At 47.2% G+C, this 19,923-nt stretch overlaps 1 protein-coding gene across 1 annotated transcript; it reads left to right on the forward strand.

Moving 5' to 3' along the window:
* Nucleotides 1-762: 762 nt before the first annotated feature.
* Nucleotides 763-19,807, forward strand: COPG1 (COPI coat complex subunit gamma 1). Its single transcript, XM_066195692.1, has 24 exons — nucleotides 763-920; nucleotides 3,439-3,491; nucleotides 4,175-4,255; nucleotides 4,349-4,420; nucleotides 5,217-5,296; nucleotides 6,178-6,253; nucleotides 6,408-6,500; nucleotides 6,833-6,919; nucleotides 7,070-7,227; nucleotides 7,828-7,961; nucleotides 8,532-8,599; nucleotides 9,334-9,522; nucleotides 9,967-10,062; nucleotides 11,583-11,826; nucleotides 12,204-12,279; nucleotides 12,580-12,683; nucleotides 12,796-12,921; nucleotides 13,318-13,386; nucleotides 13,745-13,887; nucleotides 15,279-15,450; nucleotides 16,396-16,493; nucleotides 17,767-17,905; nucleotides 18,849-18,947; nucleotides 19,539-19,807. The coding sequence occupies exons 1-24, from the start codon at nucleotides 884-886 to the stop codon at nucleotides 19,667-19,669; spliced, it is 2,625 nt and encodes an 874-aa protein (XP_066051789.1). The 5' UTR covers nucleotides 763-883; the 3' UTR covers nucleotides 19,670-19,807.
* Nucleotides 19,808-19,923: the final 116 nt, after the last annotated feature.

The following is a 19,923-nucleotide window of genomic DNA, read 5'->3' on the forward strand; positions in this document are numbered from 1 at the left end:
GTGCTTGGCCCCTTGAGATAGCCCCCTGCACCCCGTGGGTGTGTGCTGTGGAGCTGAGCCTGGAATTTGTGGTCCGGGTTAGAGAGGTGCCAGCAGCAGTGGAAGACAGGGGTCATAGGAAGACCTGCCAGTGCTGGTGCATCGAAGTGGGACACCCCAGGGCAGGCAGCCTGAGTGGCAACTGTCAATCCCCCAGAAGGGGGATTTCCCCTGTCACCCCCAATTGTTCCTGGGACGCTGAGCCTGCCAGGATCTCCTCCTTTCCATGTCCTGCCCCAGTGTCTCACCCGCCCTCCCCGAATCCCAGTGTGGTCCCATGCTTCAGCCCCCTCTACCCCTAGTGTCTCCTTATCTCCCCAGTGCCCTTCCCCTGCCCAGCTCAGGGATCCCAGTGACACCCCATATCACCACTGTTTCCCCTGGTATCGGTGCCTCCTGCCCCAGGCCCTGCGCTCTCCCCAGCCCCACCGTACCCAGTGGTGTTCCAATGTCCCCCCCAGCCCCTGTGCCCCCAGCGCTACCCCTGCCCCAGAGTCCCTCCAGCGCAGACCCCAACCCAAGACCCCCGCCAGCCCCGCCCCCGCCCCTCCGCCAATCAGACGGCGCCGCTGCCGATTGGCCCCGCCCCTGCCCTGTCAGTCACGACTCCGCGCCACGCCCCGGACACGCCCCCAGGGGCGGCCCCGTGGCTGCGCAGTGCGGCGGCCGCAGTGACAGTGACAGGCTGGCAGGAAAGGGCGGGTCAGGAAGGGGCGGGGGCGGTGCCGGGATCGGGACCGGGATCGGGATCGGGATCGGGATCGGGATCGGAACCGGGATCTAGGCTGGGATTGCCACTGCCACCGGACGGGAGGGCTGCAGCGACGGGCCGCTTGATAGCACCATGCTGAAGAAGTTCGACAAGAAGGACGAGGAGTCGGGTGAGGGGAGGCCGGGGGTGCTGTGGGGGAAGAGACTTCTCTGTGGGTAGGGAGGGCATTGGTGAGGGGGGGACCCCTTCGTGGCTACGGGGAGAGCTGTGAGGGAAGACTCCTGCTGTGGAGATGAGGGGATCTGTGGGGGGGTACCCCCAAGGGAACGGGTAGGGGAGGCTCAGTGCCAGTTTGGCAGGGGGGCTTGCTGGTGTGCCTAGAACGCAGTGGGAAGCACCCTGGGAGCACTATGGAAGCACTGTGGGAGCACTAGAGCAGTCTGCTGCCTCCTTCCCACAGCTGTGCCCAGAGGCTAAACTGGTTGCATCGGCACAGCACACCGAGGTTGCCTGCCACATCACCAGGTGCAGAGCCAGAGACTGAATATTGACTATATTAGCCCAGTTCACAGTTGCCCAGCTCTCGAACCAGCTGCTATAGCCAGGTAGAATCAATTCATAGTTTCTGGCCCCACAATCACTGCTACTTTCAAAGGATCGGAAAATCTGAGAGCACCAAGGAAACATGAAGTGATTGCCTGACTTCTCAAAACTTTAGGCCAGTTAGTAAGGAAGAGGTCGATATTTTATGTGGTTTGTCATTCAGGTGGAAGCGATGCATCGTAAGACAGTGTTTCCTTTCATGGTTAGGCTTTGTATTCTCTTTTTCATCTCCCTATGAAGCTTTCTACACAGCTTGGTCTGCGTTACAAATCAGTGTGTCCTGAAGCAAATTGATTCAGCTTACATCTTGGTGATCGTTCTGTGTGACTCTGCTTGCTTTTTATCTTAATGTGCATTAAATGCTTTGCCCTTGTTTCCCTTTTCCAAGGCCTCCAGTGACATCTTGATAAGCAGAGAATTTAGCAAGGCAGCTGTTAGAGGGGAATTGCTCTTTGCTTTAATTTTGGGGGCTGTTGTTCATTTGTACCTGCCACACCCATCAAGGTATTGACATTACCTGTAGCTCAGGCTGGCAGAAGATGCAAGTATCCAGTTAATTGGCTTCTGTGTCTTTGCTTTCCATGAATGGTTTAGCTGGCCTTGGATGACCTGCTCCCACTCCCTTTGATGTGTTATTTTGGCCACAAAATTAAGTTTCTCTACCAATCAGAATAAATTGTTGTTAGTTATTCAAAATTAGGAACTTTATGAACACACAACCTCTGCCCTCCCTGCATCTTTCTCCCTCTCTATGGAAGCAAACTGATGCAGGGTGCTGTGAGGACTGCAACCCCATGTACAAAGTATTTCAAGACAATTAGTGTTATGAAAGATAAAGAGATGATGGTGTGTTGTTCATGGCTGATTTAAGGATTATAGACATGCTGGACCATGGAAGTACTGGGCTACTGGGCTGCTGGATAGGTTTTTTGAAACACATTTGCATACTTATACTAGAACTGGTTCATACTCACACCAGAGACATTTTTGCACTTTCCTCATGTTTTGTCCTACCTTTTCAACCTCACATAAGTGTTTTGTTCAGCCAGCTGCTTCCTTTGCAAACTTGTCCTGAGCCAGAGGAGGGCATTTTATGAACCAGGAAGGAGCCAGACTGCAGATGTGTTTGCTTTTGTATGTATGCTTACTCTAGAAAGGGCTCCTGGCACTAGCCTAGGATGCTTCAAGCTTGGGTCAGGTCAGATTTTGGCCCAGAAGATGTTCTCTCTAGTGGATCAGGCTTTGGAACAAACACTGGAACAACCCTGAAGAAGGCTACATTTTGTCCCAGGGCTAGGCTGAACCTAGGTTCTAATTAAAACCTGCTTATCTAGCAGGTTTTGATAGATAGATAGATAGATAGATAGATAGATAGATACATACATACATACATACATACATACATAACTAGCAGCTTTTGAAAAGCTGCAGTTCACCAGTGCTTGGGAGGCAATCTAATAGAGACCATGCAGAATGAGAATGCTCTTCCCTCTGATTATTTCATCCTTAATTGCTGGGGGGTTTAATTATTTAGTATAATTTACTTTGTTAAGTGGAACAATGAAAGTTAATTTGTGTCCAGCCTAGCTAGCCTGCTGTCTTGTTCTCTTAATTAGTGATAGAGCCAAAAATACTTTACTGATGGATTCTTGACTGGTTTATATGGGAGGGATAAAACACTCCTGACTCACCAGTCTGGCAAGCTTTCTGTCTAAGCATTTGTTTCTAGGCCTGTCCTATTGATGCTCTAACTGCCAGCAAGCTCCCAGCCCAGGGGTGGAAATAGGACTTAGAGGATACAGTGGAGCACAGTTATTTTACAGCTAGTCAGTCTACCTCAGCTCATAGTCAATTACTTCTGAAGGGGAACGCAAACTGAAGAATGTCCTGTCTGCTCTTCCTTCCCTGACTGCCATGAAGACGTCCAATTAATACTTCTTCAAAGAGGGTGCTCTGATTGCTTGATGTTCATTAAAAAAATCACCTAAAAATGCTCAGACTGTTTTTAAAGTATGGGCATGGTTAAAAAGTTGCTTTCCTATGGCACTGTCCTTGGAGAGACTTTCACTCTCTTTGTTTTGCAGGTGGGAGTTCCAACCCATTCCAGCACCTGGAGAAGAGTGCAGTCTTGCAAGAGGTAAATCTTCAGACCATCTCCTTGCTCTGAAAGAAATGAGCAACAGTTCTTATTTTATTATTGGACAGATGAAGGGAGAAGGTTGAAATGGTCTCTGTAACAAATTAAGTACTGTGAACTATATATAGTAATAAAAGGAATAAAATTATCTGGGAAAGCTCACCCCAAACCAGTGAGATTGAGAAATTGGCCTTGGACACCCCAAATCTCTTGTGGATGACAAAATTAATGAGAGGGGTGTGAGTAGTTATTAAATAGTTTTATGAATTTTCTCTGAAGAAATTCCTTTCTTTTCAAGAGCAGGTGAACATCCGAATCAATCCCCAGCCCCTGCTGTTTCAGCATTCTCTGTTTGCTTGTGAGGTTGGGAGTGGTGTTGGCTCAGGGAGCTCAAGTTTGTCTGTCGGAAGAGTGGTGTTTTAGCTAGCACACAGTGCAGACATGTGTGAGTTAAAGTGTGATGAGAATTTAGCCTTTAAAACTTTATTGCTCTTGGATTTGTAATCCCAGGCTACAAAATCAGCTGTTTAAAGGGGTTCATGTTTAACAGGAATTAAAGGAAAATCTGATCCAAAGTCATTAAATATCTTGCCATACCTCACTCAAGATGTGTTGTTGGGACAGGCAAGACAATGTTTGCAAGGGGGTGTCGGTGTCAGTCCTTGTCTGTGCTTTGTTTCCAGGCTCGAGTGTTTAATGAGACTCCCATAAACCCACGAAAATGTGCTCATATTCTCACCAAGATCCTGTATCTCATAAACCAGGTAAGAGAGAGAAAATATACATCTATACAGACACATGCATCACGCCCAAAGCTGGTTGTGATGATTGTGATTTCCTTCTTTCTGAATGACTAGGGGGAGCACCTTGGTGTCATGGAAGCTACCGAATCCTTCTTTGCTATGACCAAGCTGTTTCAGTCCAATGATGTAAGTATGCCTTTTGTTTTCTGTATTTACCTGGTGGGACAAGCTGTCCCTTGAGATGCACATTTTTATACAATCAGCTTTTCTGCCCTCTCTGAAGCTACCTGATCTGAATGGGAAGATAGGGTGAAAGTTTAGAAATGGTGTTCAGCTTCCTAGCCCTTCCCAGTTCTTGTAGCAGCTTAACTGGAGTATGCACTGCTCTTGAGGCAGAGATTCCTCTCTCTAAACTGCCATTTAACTCATGAGATTGTGGTAGACAGCTGGATTTTACTGTGCTTTGTGCCCAGCATTAAATTATCCTGCTGAGTCAACAGTTGTGTGTTTGGAGGAGGCTGGGAGTTGGTGCCTACCCACTGCAGTAGCACTGTCATTAGTTGTCCCCCAAACTGCAAGGCATTAAAATCATGAGACCAGTGTAGAAATCCCCAGACTCAGGAATATAAATTGTTTGCTTTCTTGCTTTTGAAGCAACACAAGGCTTTCAACCAGCAAACCAGCAAATAGTTTCAAGGCTTTCTTTTTGTTCATGTGAATGACAAGTGGAAGATGAAACTAGATCCAGCTAAATCTGGTATCTCTATGGCCTTCCCCTAAGACTGAGGGATTTAGAAGAGGAGGAGGTGTTTTGTTTATCAATGTGGATTTTGTACATCTTTTACACTGAGGGAGTGAGGCACTCTGAAGGTATCAGGTTTTTGTGATTTTCAAGATTAAATTATGTAAGCAGGGAAAACTGAGATCCCTTCCTATCTGGGATCATCTCAGCTGATGTTGTTCTTGCTTATTTGCTTGCCAGCCAACTCTTCGCAGGATGTGTTACCTCACTATCAAAGAGATGTCTTCTATTGCAGAAGATGTGATCATTGTTACTAGCAGGTCAGTTACTTCACTTTTCTTGCTGTAATATTGACATGCCCTTCAGTAGTGTCTGTCCAACTTGAAGATAATTGAAGTTCCCAAGCAGGGTGATGACAGGGAATGCCCTTGGTGAGGGGAAAGTTTTCCTTTATAAAAGACCATTAAAATACAGCCATTGAACTCATAATGATGTATGCACAATGTGCTGTGTCCCCATATCCCATGCCCATGGATGTTTGGAGTGTCTCTTGGTTACATGATATGTAGCACTGCTGTTTTTTCCCCTTTTGCAAAGGCTTTTTCATTAACTCCTGTCTGAATGCCTTGAAATGTTTTGAAGAATTCTGGCATAAATCTCGAGGCTTTCAACAGGTAGACAAGGATTCGCTTCTCCTGGAGCCGCACAGAGTATGACTTCACCAGGGAACAAAGTTCCCTCTGTGAGTCATTCCTGAATTGCTGATCATCCCAGTGAAGTGCCCTGTTGGGGAGTCGGAAGCCTGACAGTATAGGGTCTGTAAAGGGCGGAGGCAGAAGCCAGTCTCAGGTGCTGCGATATGAACTCTCAGCCCTTCAGAGATGGTCTCACACTGACCAGGACCCTGGGAAAAGGGCAGCAATGAGTGTTCAGTAGGAAGGACAAATGCCTCAGGGGTATATGTATGTGCTGCAGCCTCACTCGGTGAACAGGAGCCCATGCAACTTGTTGATGGGCTTGGGACCCGAGTACTGATCTTTTCCTCCTGCCTTCCCACCCCAGCGGGATTTGCCTGAGACCTGCAGCTGCCTGCTTGGCATTCAGCCGTGATGCTGGCTGCCTGCTGCTCTGTGTGCACTGTGTGTGCACTTGAGAGCTGCTGGCTCAGGAGTGCCATATTGAGAGCTTCCTGTTTTCCCAGCTTAACCAAAGACATGACTGGGAAGGATGACAATTACCGAGGCCCCGCTGTGAGAGCACTCTGTCAGATCACTGATGTAAGTGCTGCTTTTCCCATGGGGCAGCTCTGTGCCCTTCACTTTTTTCTACTTTGCCCCATCCCACTTTCCACTCTGCTTCTCATGCCTTGGCATCCCCTTTCACACTCCGAACAGCTTTCCCATATCAGTTGTTGTTTCCCTCTCCCTGCAGAGTACCATGTTGCAGGCCATTGAGCGCTATATGAAGCAGGCGATTGTTGACAAAGTGCCAAGTGTGTCCAGCTCTGCTCTCGTGTCTTCCTTGGTATGTACTTCCTGCAGCACGGGCCTGAGGGATAGTCAAGCAGGGAACCAGTCATCTGTGGTAGGACTGGACATCTTCGGAGTTTCAGGATTTTGTTGCTATTCCTGTCTTTGTGAACTGAGGGACTGGTGCTGACTTTGCTAGAGATCATCAACCTCCTGAGGCTGCAGCTGTCATGGCCAGGTCTCTACATGCTGATCCCTTGTTCTTCTATAAGTTGCTGCTGCCAGAACACTCATGGGGAAGGTTTATTGCTTCTTAATATAAGCTGAAGTTCCCAAAGCTTCCTCCATCCTTATCTCATGGGTTGTTGTGGTTTCATCTCCTTCCAGCACTTGCTGAAGACCAGTTATGATGTAGTAAAGCGCTGGGTGAATGAGGCTCAGGAGGCAGCTTCCAGTGACAATATCATGGTGCAGGTAGGACACCCACCTCCACCAGGGGAATACCCAGCAGCAGCTGGGCATGGAGCAAATTGCTGGAGCTCAGCCAGGCACCTCTGGACAACAGAGGGGACTGAAGGGAAAAGAACCCACCGTGGGTTTGTGACGTTCTCTTTCTCTGCACAGTATCACGCTCTGGGCCTGCTGTACCACGTGCGGAAGAATGACCGCCTGGCAGTCAACAAGATGCTCAGCAAGTTCACACGCCATGGCCTCAAGTCCCCATTTGCCTACTGCATGATGATCCGAATAGCTAGCAAGCTGCTGGAGGAGGAGGCTGGCAGGTGAGTGGGCTCATTTTCCTTGTTGAAAGAATTTCCTGGTCCTGCTTCCATCTCCTATTGCAGGCTCACTTGCCATCTCGTTATTTCTGTCTTTGAAGAGCAGCATGCAGCTTCTACCCTCTTATTGTTGGATAAAAGCAGAGAAAATATAGGATGTCTTCATGGTTGTTTTGAAATTACTTCTGTGAGTCTTGCTTGCACTTTAAATACTATCTTGTTTCTCTGGACTGTTTTGCACAGCTGTTCTTTGTTCTACTTCATTTTCTCTGTCTTCTGTAATTGTTTATCCAATATGTATGCAGTGTGGCTTCCTGGTGGATAAGAGTTGTGGTGTGTACAGTCATTTCTTACTGTATGAGAGTTGAGGGAGATTCCCTTTAGCCTGTATGACAGAGGGTGTCTTCTCAGAAGGGAGGCTGACTTTCAAGCATGCTGGAAGTACAGTATAATTACCACTGCAAAATCTGGGCACAAAGTGGGTTTATGGCTGCTTTTACCTTTCCATGGGCTGTGAGACCTGGCCATTTCTGCTGCTGAATTCTTAATTTCTTTTAGTGCCTTTGCTTTAATTCAATCTTGTGGGGGGTTTTTGTTCCATAGCCGCGATAGCCCTCTGTTTGATTTCATTGAGAGCTGCCTAAGAAACAAGCATGAGATGGTGGTGTATGAAGCTGCATCTGCCATCGTTAACCTGCCCAACTGCACTGCCAAGGAGTTGGCTCCAGCTGTCTCAGGTAAGTGTGGTGCTCATGGCCATGGTGAGGGAATTATGAGCCTCCAGTGGTGACATCTGCTGATTGCCCCAAGAAACAAGGACCTTGTGTAGTTTCAGGCTTGTTATGCTGCTCTGTCTTTTGTTGCTTTATGCTGATGCTGAGAGCCTGTGGTGTCTGTGAATAGCTTTGTCCTTGTAAAGGTATTTTCTGGTGTGTTCAAATGTTGGTTACTTCATGGGTCAGTTCTGGGAAAGGAGCAGAGTTTGCATAAAATGGAGAACAGCAGTGCAAATTAACTTAATAGAAAAGATGACAAGGTGATGAATTTGGCTTTCACAAGGAGCAGAGGATAGCAGTGCTGTGGAAGAAGAGGGAGGCAGGTAAGAATTAGTTGTCAGCAGGGATGTGACAAAGGCAAAGGGGACAAGAAGAAGGGAGAATCTCCTAAAGGTATAATTGCTTAAGCATTTTTCTAGTTACCTTATGTTTGCAACTGCCTCTTCACTGAAGCTCTTGCTTTAGGTATGAAATGCTTCTCAATAATAGAGTGCCTAAACATCTGCCTTTGTTGGTTTTCCCACCTTGCAGTTCTGCAGCTGTTCTGCAGCTCCCCGAAAGCAGCACTAAGATATGCAGCCGTGCGTACCCTCAACAAGGTAGGAGCCAGTCTCTTGGGAGCTCCAATAGTGTCTCGTGCAGGGAGGTGCAGACTTCAGAAGGTGGCGGTGGTCAGATTATGTGATGATTTTGTGTGAATAACCTCTGTCTTATGCTGCAGCCTTACATTTCATTGCTTTTTGTCTGGAATAAAACCTCAAAGAGCACTCTGCAGAAGGAAAAAAGCTGATAATTTTCACTGGTCTCTTAGAATGTCACTGGTATTTGTGTTACTGCTTTCCCGTCAGAGCTTCCCATGGTGAGGAAGCTCCTTGTAAAACAAGGATCAAACCTTGATGATGGTTCTTGCCTGCTTTTGTGGTAGTCTTTGCTCCAGCTCTTCCCTTCTCTTTTCCTCTGTGAAAGAAAAAGAGAGAATGGCAGTGTCTGGTAACTGCTGTGCTTCTGCTTACAGAGCTGTTTTGCACAGCTAGTCTGGCTGAATTTTTGTTGGGAGTTCCTACCTTTCTTTTCTTATTTTATAGAGGAAAATGAGAGAGTTAAAAATAATAAACGATAGTTTATTACTACTGCTTCTCTTCCAGCAAGGGGTGCAATTCTGCAGGAAACAACAGCTTGTTACCTTAACTCCAGATTAGCTGTTTGTCTGAGATATCCCTCATGTGCAGTCTGTACCACTTATTTCTGTGGGAAGGAGTGAGTTTTGCTGGGTTTTTCCAGCTGGGCCTTTTGCATCTGTTGAAGGATTTTCATTCTTCCTTCGCTGCTGCAGGTGGCCATGAAGCACCCATCTGCTGTGACTGCCTGTAACCTGGACCTGGAGAACCTTGTGACAGACTCCAACCGCAGCATAGCCACCCTGGCCATCACCACGCTGCTGAAAACCGGCAGTGAGAGCAGCATTGACCGGCTCATGAAGCAGATCTCCTCTTTCATGTCAGAAATCTCAGATGAGTTCAAAGTAAGGAAGTGAGAAGAGGAGGGACACCCAGATTCCTGAAGAAACCTCGTGGTGTTTGTCCCTTTTTGTATGTGTGCTCTAAACCTGCATGGAGCTGCTTCCAGAAGCAGCAGAATATTGGAAGGAAAGAGAAAGTATTTGAGGCTGTCTGCCTCAGTCCTACATCTTCAGTCACATGCTCTCTTCTGGGGATATGCCTTCTGAGAATCAAATCTCGTTCTTCTTCCCAGTGGGTGTAGGCTTTCTTTAGGGGCTGGCCAGTGCATAAAGATCTAGCTCTTCCAATTCTTAGGATTGTACCTCCTGCAACTGCATTTGTTGAACAAAAAAAGAAAAAAACACGATTTCCAGGCTAGGGAGGCCAGCACAAAATTTATATAATCGAGCTATTTTTTTCCGCATGGTGAAACAGAATTGTTTCTTACTTGCCTTCTTTTCCTGCAGGTGGTAGTGGTGCAGGCCATCAACGCTCTGTGTCAGAAGTACCCTCGCAAACACGCCGTTCTCATGAACTTCCTCTTCACTATGCTTCGGGAGGAGGTCAGTTTGCAGGCAACTATCTCTGCCTTGCTTGTGTACATTAACAGTACTCTCTCTGTGAGTGTCAAGCTTTTACTGAAAAGGCTGTGCAGTGAAAGCCTCTCTCTAAAAGGCTTGCGGTCTAACTGCAGAAATGCCCAGCTGTGCACAACAGTTATAAGCATACTGTCAGGCATATTTTTAATGTGGTTTTCAGTCTGTGATTTTTTTTCTGGGGGTTTATTAACTCTCAAAGCAAATGCAAGCAACAGCAGATCTGTTGGCAGTCCATGTGTGTTTCACATTTGAACCAGCTTTCTTTTATACTTCGTGTACAAGACAAAACTTCTTGGAATTTGCTGTGAAAGATTCAATAACAACCTATCCATTGATGACACGGGATCATTTTTGTTCTAGTATCTGTGCTGTGGCAGTGCAGGGATCAGTATATGCACCTATAACCATTCTCTGCATTCAGTCAGACAAAAATTGCAGAAAGAGCTTTACAGAGGTTTGCTGAGGCTGTTTCTAAAAGAGCAAACATGCCTGCAGCACAGCTGGCACCACTGCTTGCTCTAACATTGCTTCCTGCCAATTACAGCCTCTCAGTTGGGAACAAACCAGAGCATCTTACTTTGCTCCTGTGAAAAATGGACCATTCTCCTTTCCCAGATTTTCTGTGGGTGGATTTGTGTTGTGTCCAAATCTGGTTTTTTTCTGGCTCTGTGATACGTCTTAGTCGTGTGGATTCTGAAGAAAGTTTTCCACTTTCTTCTCAGGTGTGTGACGGATGATGACAATTAAGTGAGAGACAGAGCCACCTTCTACCCGAATGTATCATTCTGAATGTGGTTCTGTACTTCAAACCATTCTGTTTTAAAGCTTTTTTAATCCGAAGTAGCTCCAGAAAGATCCAAATGTCCGGTGCTGTGCATGTAATTGGCAGAGGGTAGTATGCAGTTTAATCCCCTGGTGTGTATTGAGGACATTAGTAAATAATGTCTGAAGATAACCAAGCATTACTGGCATGTCAGGTTGTGGCTGTACCTGGGGAGGTATTGATTGCCTATCATCTCACACTAATGGAGCTATTTGCTGTGTCCTGCTGTGGCAGATATGATCCTTCATACATTTCTCTTGTGATTCATCCTCAGATGTCTAGTGCTAAAGGGGAGAGGGTTGGGTTTTTTCTCCTCCCATATGGCTGTTTTTAAGCACTAATTCTGGCAGCAGAGGATTTTGATGGAGATAAAAGCCCTTCAGCCAGATTAATCCTTTTACTCATGGGTTAGAACTTGGGTTTTTGTCTCCAGTGCAGCCATTCTGAAGGGAGCTGGCAAGAGGGCTTGAATATTAGCTGGCCCTCTGGGTGTAAAAAGGGTCAGAAGTGAGGGCAGAAATACTGCCCTCTTCCTTTCAAACACACATTAAAAATTGCTGAGTGTGAGTGACCTTTCAAAGGAATGTTCCTCCTGTCTGGCTAGCTCAGTCTATAAAATATTCTGAGATTTCCAGCTGAGCAGTTCCCTTTTGCTCCTCAGGGCGGCTTTGAATACAAGAGAGCCATTGTGGACTGCATCATCAGCATTATTGAGGAGAACTCAGAGAGCAAAGAGACAGGCCTGTCTCACCTCTGCGAATTCATCGAGGACTGCGAGTTCACTGTGCTGGCTACTCGTATCCTCCACCTCTTGGGGCAGGAAGGGCCCAAAACCAACAATCCCTCCAAATATATTCGCTTCATCTACAACAGGGTTGTTCTGGAGCATGAAGAAGTCCGGGCAGGTAAGTGACAGACCTGAAGAGCTCTCTGCCCTTGGACAGATCTTCAGGGAACCATAGTGTATGAATGCCTCTGCTTTTGAGAGCTGTGATTTGCTCTAGGTCTGAGCAAATAGTTTTATACAGCAAAGATCCTGCAGTAGTATTGATGGAAGAGGCAGCCTGTGGCTGAGAAATGGGAAGGAATATGCACTGGTTCTGAAACTAGACAAAGGCTTGCAGGCACTTCACCTCTGCTTCTTTCTAGTCACAGTTTTACTAGTGTACACAGCTTACTAGTGTAGCATCTCTGACATGGCATTTGTTCAAAGCCAAGAAATGGAGGAAACTTCAGCTGATTCCTTTGCTTTCTAATTCTGTTTTCATGGCTTTTGCTGCAGGTGCTGTAAGTGCCCTGGCCAAGTTCGGAGCTCAGAATGAGGAGATGTTACCCAGTATCTTGGTGTTGCTTAGAAGGTCAGTTGTGCCTCAGAGTTTTTCAACGTCCTGGGTGAAAAACACTGTTTGCTTGAGAGCTTGTCTAGTCTCTCCTACTTGTGGGTCTGAGAAGGTGCAGGGGGTACCTGTGATCCTGTGATAGGATCACCTCTGCATTCAGCACCCCAAAGTGGACAGAAGCCATGTGTGGCAGATTACTGCTTTTCTAATACAATTACTAGGAGATTACTGGATCTCTCCTATGGCATGTTTTTTTCTGGCCCTGTGATGTGTCTTAGTCATGTCGATTCTGAAGAAAGTTTTCCACTTTCCTTTCAGGTGTGTGATGGATGATGACAATGAAGTGAGAGACAGAGCCACCTTCTACCTGAATGTTCTGGAGCAGAAGCAGAAGGCCCTCAATGCTGGCTACATCCTGAATGGTACTGCAGGAAGGCCTTAAAACAAGTCTGCGCCTCCTTCCTGGTTTAACTAGAGTTAAACTAAAGACCTGGCAGTGTTGTGGTTTCAGTGACCTGTCCCTTCTGTCCCCAGGGTTGACGGTGTCCATCCCTGGCCTGGAGAGGGCTCTGCATCAGTACACCTTGGAGCCCTCTGAGAAACCCTTTGACTTGAAATCTGTTCCTTTGGCAACAGCTCCCATCATCGAGCAAAGAGCAGGTGAGGAATCAGGTCCCGTGAATGCTAGTGGTTCCCTGCATTGGGCTTGCTGGGAATTGCTGAGCTCTATCCTATTTGAATTTTGTGGGATTGCATCTCCTGGAAAGACCAAGGCCTGCAGATCTGGTTGCTCCCACATTAATGTTTCACTTTAGTCCAACTGCTAATAATAGTAGTAGCTGGCAATCCTCACTGGAGCTGCTGCAGTTCTAAAGCTGCTTAGGAAGCCAAATATGGGTGTCTAGTCTATATCAAATGAGAAATGAGCTCCCTTGCTTTCCTTAATCAAATCCTTCTCCAGGCATTGATCTGTTCTCTGATTTAGTCATATCTTACTCTTCACCTTCAAATCTTTAGGGTTTGTTTTCGTTTGATTGTTTTCTTTTTCATTTGCAGAAAATGCCCCTGTTGCTGTAGTGAAACAGCCAGAGAAAATGGCAGCAACACGGCAAGAAATATTCCAAGGTAAATTGATGCAAGGCCTCTCCTCAGTTCATGTGTGAGAACTCTGTAGCCACCTCTTGCTGAGCCTGCCCTAGCCCCTTTGGCTTCTCACCTTGCAGGGAGTGACAGGGGCTCCCAACTGAAGGTCAACTGTTTACTCCTAGAGGGTAGGGGAGCCTGCAGTCCTATTTTTTCTGTCTTGCAATAGATATGAGCAAAGGATGACTCTTTTTCATTTTAAAAGTCTAGGGAATGTTTATGAGTATTTGATGGATACTTCCTTGCTATAGCAGCTTCTGGCAGCTGAAACAAGGGGTTTGAAACTGCTAACACCTCCTTGTGTCTTGAGGAAGGCAGTAACTTGTGTCTTCTGTTTCAGAGCAACTGGGGGCCATCCCAGAGTTTCGGGAGCTGGGCCTACTCTTTAAGTCTTCCCCAGAGCCTGTGGCCCTGACAGAGCTGGAGACAGAGTACGTGGTTCGTTGCACCAAGCATACCTTTGTCAACCACATGGTGTTCCAGGTGGGTAGCTGTGGGGTGTGGTGCTGAAGACTCTTAGAATATAAACTCCTGATTGACTAAAAGCTTCATTGTGAAGACATGTCTAAGGGATATCACAGATTCATAGAATGGCCTGAGTTGGAAGTGACTTGACAGATAATCTAGTTTCAACCCCCCTACCATGGACAGGGACACCTTTCACTAGACCAGGTTTCTCAGAGCTCCATCCAACCTGGCCTTGAACACTTCCAGAAGATGCAGCACACACAGTCTGTGTTCAGAGCACGACACTGCAATGAGTAGACCTTAATTTCTTATGGTGGCAGAACCCCAAAGAAAATTAATAAAGGTGGTGGAGTGTGTCTGAGCAATGCTTACAAGTACAGTCAAATTCAACAAGCACCAGGTGGGGCTGTTCTCACTGAGGAGTTGGCAAGGGGGTCTGTGTTCTTTCTTCAAAGTCCCCAAGCACATAGTTTGGGCATGAAAGAGTGAAGCTTACTGTATCTGAGAAGCTGAAAAGGGTACCCAAGAAATGGACCCAGTATGGGAGAGCTCTTCATCTGCTATGTTTTGTTTTAGCCTGTAGTACAGGTGCTTTCTTCTGTACATCCTAGATTTGGCTGTACCACCCTGCTGCTACATGTGAAATGTTAGGATTGATGTGCCAGTCCCCTTGCCTGGGCTTCAGGGAGTCAGAGGCACAGCAAGTCCTTTGCTAGCTTGTGAGCAGCAGTGTTTTGTCCTTAGCCAGCTCCTTTCTCAAAGCTCAGAACTGCTTACACAGCCCTCACGGGGTTGACCTTTGTTGTCCATCCACCTGATGCAATTGTATGAGCTTAAGAGATTGGGCATTGCAGCTGGAATGAAGTCTAATCAGCAAGTTTAGACTTGCTGAAAACATCAAGCTTGCTGAAACTTGCTCAAACTGTACCTTGTTTGAGCCATGCAAAGGATCATCTTTCCATCTGCTGTGAAGGTACTGTGTCCCTGTAGCTTCAAGTGGAATGATGTAGACAACACAGTACTTGCATTTCCGTAGAGCAAAGAATTAACCCAGGAATGACTGGAAATTGGAGGAAAAAGTTCCATAGTAACTGGTGGAACTGAAACAGGCAAAATCTGACACATCCCTGCCATTTTAAGTCTTGTTTCCTTAAAAAAAAAAAAAAAAAAAGAAGTTTGCTGAAGCACTGGACTCCTCAGCAGGGTTTTAATTTCTCCCCTAAAGCATTTAAATGAGCACTCTCTAGTCAAGTTGCTCTGTCAGCTGATAGTGAGGTGCACCATGGAAACACAGAGAACTGTGGGTTCACGGGCTGACACCAGGCTCCCACTGTGCCTAAGCTGTCTGCTCTTCAATGAGTAGTGAGCAGCTTCAAGCTGTTGCTGCTTTCCCTTTACCTGTTTAGTTTGACTGCACGAACACCCTGAACGATCAGATCCTGGAGAATGTCACAGTGCAGATGGAGCCAACAGAGGGCTATGAGGTCATTGGCTACGTACCTGCCAAAACCCTGGTGTACAACCAGCCGGGTACCTGCTACACGCTGGTGGCACTGTCTGAAGAGGATCCCACAGCAGGTAAACAATCTGCACTCCTTTTTCCTGTATTACTTATCCCCCACACATTCTACCTTACATCCCAGTGAGATATTTATAGCCTGTGTGTGGGTGCAGCCCTGAGTGATGCTGAGCATGATTCGTCTTTGCTGTTTTGGGAGCTGTCAAGCCTTCCTTCTCCTCTGCTGGTTTCCTTGTGCTGTAGTACTGCCAAGCTGGGCTGTGAGAGCTGGCAGAAGAGTTGTCTTTTGTGCACCCTGGCATGTCCTTCAGCCTTTCTTTGTGTTAGACATGGGGAGACTGATGCTTGTAAAGTGCTGAGAGTGCCCAGATGCTCTGAGTAGCAAAGCGATATTTCAGACAAACTGCTAGAATTTATGGGATGTCTGACTTGAACATCCCCCTCCCTGTTTGCCGCTATCCAGAACATGAATCAGGCTTTACTTGTGCTTTGCTCTCCCTGGTTTGTGCACTGGAACTACTCTCCTGTTGTGTTGCTGCTGTTCACTCAGCAGTATCCATTTTCTCCGGATGAGTCATCGCTTCCTCTCCCAGCTGAGTGGTATTAATGAGCTGCAGCATTGCAGTGCAAGGGGCTTTCATTTCAGAGGCGCATGAACTGATCCCTGGATGTGGATCTTGCCTCTTCACAAGGTACTGGTGGGACGCGTTTAGTTAGTATTCCCAATACAGTGAGGTTCATTAGTAATAGCACTTGATCTGAGGATTATGGTCTTGTACAACCATCATAAGCCTGTCTTTATCACTGTTTGCTTAATATTATAAATAAATAGCCTGTCCTTGAGAGACAGAAACTGTTGGAGAGCTCTCTCTAGGTGGCTAAGCCTGTGCTGCAGACTGTAATGGGGAGAGCCTGGCTGCCCCAAAACTCCCAGCCGTGTTCTCCATCAGGGGAGTGTGGCTGTGGTGGTAATGTGAGCTTTGCCTTTGCTTTCTTGTCTCCAGTGGCCTGCACGTTCAGCTGCATGATGAAGTTCACTGTCAAGGACTGTGATCCCAACACGGGTGAGACGGACGACGAGGGTTATGAGGATGAGTATGTGGTAAGAAGCTGGGCATGTACCTGACCATGGAAACTGCTGTCATGTTGTGGGGTTTTGTGATCTGAGCTCAGATCCCTGCAAGCAATGATGTGACCACCAACACTGAGGCAGAGGGAGCTCTTGCTGTCCCTGATGCAAATGGGAGTTTCCAGAGTTTGCTTTGTCTCATTTGGAGTATTCTCCTGTTGCACTGTAGATGGACACCTGACTGTGCAGGATATGTATGTTTTGGGAGGCCATGGTGCATCCTCCAGGTTTGGCTGCCTGTACTCTATGGGCTCCAGCAATGGCACACTCACAGCTGTGGAGACAGAGAGCTGTTGGGCATCTTTCATTCTCCACAAGTTGCTCCTGTGGTGGCACGGTTAATTGTCTAGAGGCTTGCCTGGTACAGGAAAGTTGCCATCCTTCTTATTCTGGGGAAGGTGGAACTCTTCCCACACTGACACTGCTGAAAGCAGTGGTGCTGCAGAAGCACTTCTCCTCTTTGGAGAGGAAGGGATGTTGTTCACAGCCTCAGCTTGGCCCATTAGCTCCAGAGACTGTTTTCTGTGTGTTGCCTGTCACTGCTGTGAATCTGATTAGAGGCACTGCTGTGCAGTGAGTCACTGTCTTCCCAGGAGTGGGGAGAGTTTTTCACGATGGAACATGCAAGGTTAACGCTTCTTTCAGCTTCCTACCAGTCGGCAAGGCAATTGGGTGATACTTAAACAAACTCTTCCATGTGTTTAAACTAGAATCAGAAGATTCTTTTTTGCAGCAATTGTTGGAATTAATGCAGGCTGGTGTCCTGCAGTGCACTGCCTGCCCTCCATCACACACTCTGGAGGGACAAGCCTGGTTCTGCCTTGCACAGGTGCAGTCACAGCAGCTGCTCAGCTACCCTGGTGCTAGTGTTAGGTGATCGCACACGTCTGAGAGTGTCTCACTTTACCAGCCTACAAAATGATAAGCCAGAAAGGCAAAACACAGGCTTACATGCATTTCAGGGAAACAAATGATCAAGCAACTATTTCTAAGCTTTTGTTTTTCCCTCTGTTTTGGCCATTTGTCCAGTACTTTGATCTCTATCAGGCCAAGGGCTGTACTTAGAGCAGGAACCTGGTTTGTAGAAATGGCATCACTGTGCCTTTCTCAGGTGTAGCAAACCAGAAGTGGAAGTGGAGGCAGTCTCCTGCATTCATCTGATCTCAGGGAATCCAGACTAAAGTTCACTCTGAGGATAACAGGGTTAAGAACAACCATGTTTCACTTGAACCTCGTCTACCACCAGCTTGAAGACCTGGAGGTCACAGTGGCTGATCACATCCAGCGAGTGCTGAAGCCAAACTTTGGAGCAGCCTGGGATGAAGTGAGTGATGAGTTTGAAAAGGAAGAAACCTTTACTTTATCTGCTATTAAAACCCTTGAAGGTAAGAAAGGGCGTGTGAGCAGAGCTCCTATTTTCCCTCTAGCAGGCAGAGTCCAGAGGCCCAGTCTGGTTCACTTTAAATCTGTCACAGAAAGACTAATGGGGCAAAACCCTTCACAAGCTTTACCCTACAGCTGTTGAATAGGGAGCTGCAGTTACTGTGATAATAAGTTTGTTCAGATTTCAAAAAACTAATGAGTGTTTTGTGACCAGTGGAGACCAGGCTGGATTGTGCAGGCAAGCGAATATCTTGCTTTGCTCTTGTACTTAACCCTTCCAAGCAGACAGACCATAGTTTAGTCATGAACTCCCACCATTCTTCTTGAGACTAGTAAGAAAAAACAGCAGAAGACATGAGGTTGGTGAGCAGGCTGGTGGGGTAAACCCTCTTCTCTTCTGTCATGTATTAAAGAGTCCTTCTATTTTATTCACAAATAAAACTATGAAAACTCAGTTCTTGTGATCCCTTACAGAGTGTCCTTGTCCTGTAGCCATTTCTGTGCTCCCTTGAACAGTCCCTCGGGGTTTGAAATAGTCTCCCTGAGGTCTTTTCATATTTCTCCTGAAGGCCTGTGTCTCCTGCAAGACATCTCCTTGCTTTGCAAGTCCAGAGAAGCGAGCAGGCTGACAGGGCTGTGCAATAAGTGCAGCCAGCTGCATTCTCCTTCTCCCCCTGTCTGACTCATTCCCCCTCTTCTTTCTGTTCCACATTTGCTACATCAGATAACAGACTTCTCCCAGGTTGGTGGGGGTTTTTTGTGTGTTGTCTTTGCAATCCTTGTAGCCTCCAAAACCACAATTCTGACCAGTTGTGTGTGTCCATCAGGACAAGGAATGTGAACTCTAACACGTAGGGAGAGCTTGAGTCACTTTTAGGTGCTCTTTATGTGCCCTTGTTATGATATCTCTGACACAGAGCCCATTTTGTTTACTTTTTCTAACAGAGGCAGTGAACAATATTGTGAAGTTCCTGGGGATGCAGCCCTGTGAGCGGTCAGATAAAGTGCCAGATAACAAGAACTCTCACACACTGTACCTGGCAGGTGAGCTGTGGGGTGAGGTTCTGCTTGAGGAGCAGCTCTGGGAGGTTGCACAGAGCTGCCTGTTGAAAATCAGGGCAGGAGTTACTGATGGAGCCCACTGCACTCTGGGTTGTATTTTGAGGTTTGCTCCTGCCATGATTTCTGTCTCTGCAGTGCAGAACAACTGATCTTGGGATCAAGGAGGGTGTTGTCATGGAGGGGATGTTGGGATCAGGCCCAGGCTCAGTTGGGTGGAATTTGCTGTCTTCCTGATCTGTGGCATCCTGCTTTGGAGTGAGCCTGGTGTGGGAAAGACAGCAGCCTTAGCCAGCAGAACAAATGAGTACCGGAGCTCTTAGACACGCCTGGATCTCTTCTCACCTGGAGTTTATTTTACACTTCGGTTTCATGGGTTTTACAGTAGCAGGAGTCCTAGGTACGTTATTTATGGATGGGAACTGAGCTGCTTTAGGGTCTCTCCTGGCTCTGTACTAGGATTTGCCAGACTTCTAGTGGGAAACCTGCCTGTGCCAAACAGCAGTGTTCACCTTCAGACTTGCAGGAGCGAGCAGCCTGCAACATGCTCACCCTTCCTCCCCTTCGCCTCTCCAGGTGTGTTCCGGGGTGGCCATGACCTCCTGGTGCGGTCTCGTCTTGTTCTCACTGACACGGTGACCATGCAGGTCACGGCCCGCAGCGCAGAGGAGCTCCCTGTGGATGTGATCATGGCCTCCGTCGGATAAACCCCCCTTTCCAGGACTGTCCCGATTCTGAGCTCCCACTGGCAGCAGAATAAGGATCACGGTCACTACAGCAGCTTTTTTGTTTTCTGCAGTACCGCTGTACTTGGGCCTTTGTCTATAAAATTACCAGGTTCTTAATCTCTGGCTACGCCGCGCTCTGTCCCGGCACCGGACCGTCGTAGCCGCCACTGTGTCCTCCTGCCGCTGTTGCAATTATGTTCCAATAAAACGGTGTTGTGGCTGTCCGTGGCTGT

This window comes from Chamaea fasciata, unplaced genomic scaffold (genome assembly GCF_029207755.1).
Source record: "Chamaea fasciata isolate MVZ Bird 193981 ecotype frontalis unplaced genomic scaffold, bChaFas1.0.hap1 SCAF_13, whole genome shotgun sequence".
In the NCBI taxonomy this organism is placed as follows: domain Eukaryota; kingdom Metazoa; phylum Chordata; class Aves; order Passeriformes; family Sylviidae; genus Chamaea; species Chamaea fasciata.

Bases quoted from the DNA above. Each gene is read 5' to 3' on its own strand.
- COPG1 (XM_066195692.1), top strand. From the start codon at position 884: ATGCTGAAGAAGTTCGACAAGAAGGACGAGGAGTCGG. The intron at 5,297-6,177 runs GTCAGTTACTTC...CTGTTTTCCCAG, and splicing joins GTGATCATTGTTACTAGCAG to CTTAACCAAAGACATGACTG. The intron at 7,228-7,827 runs GTGAGTGGGCTC...TTTGTTCCATAG, and splicing joins CTGGAGGAGGAGGCTGGCAG to CCGCGATAGCCCTCTGTTTG.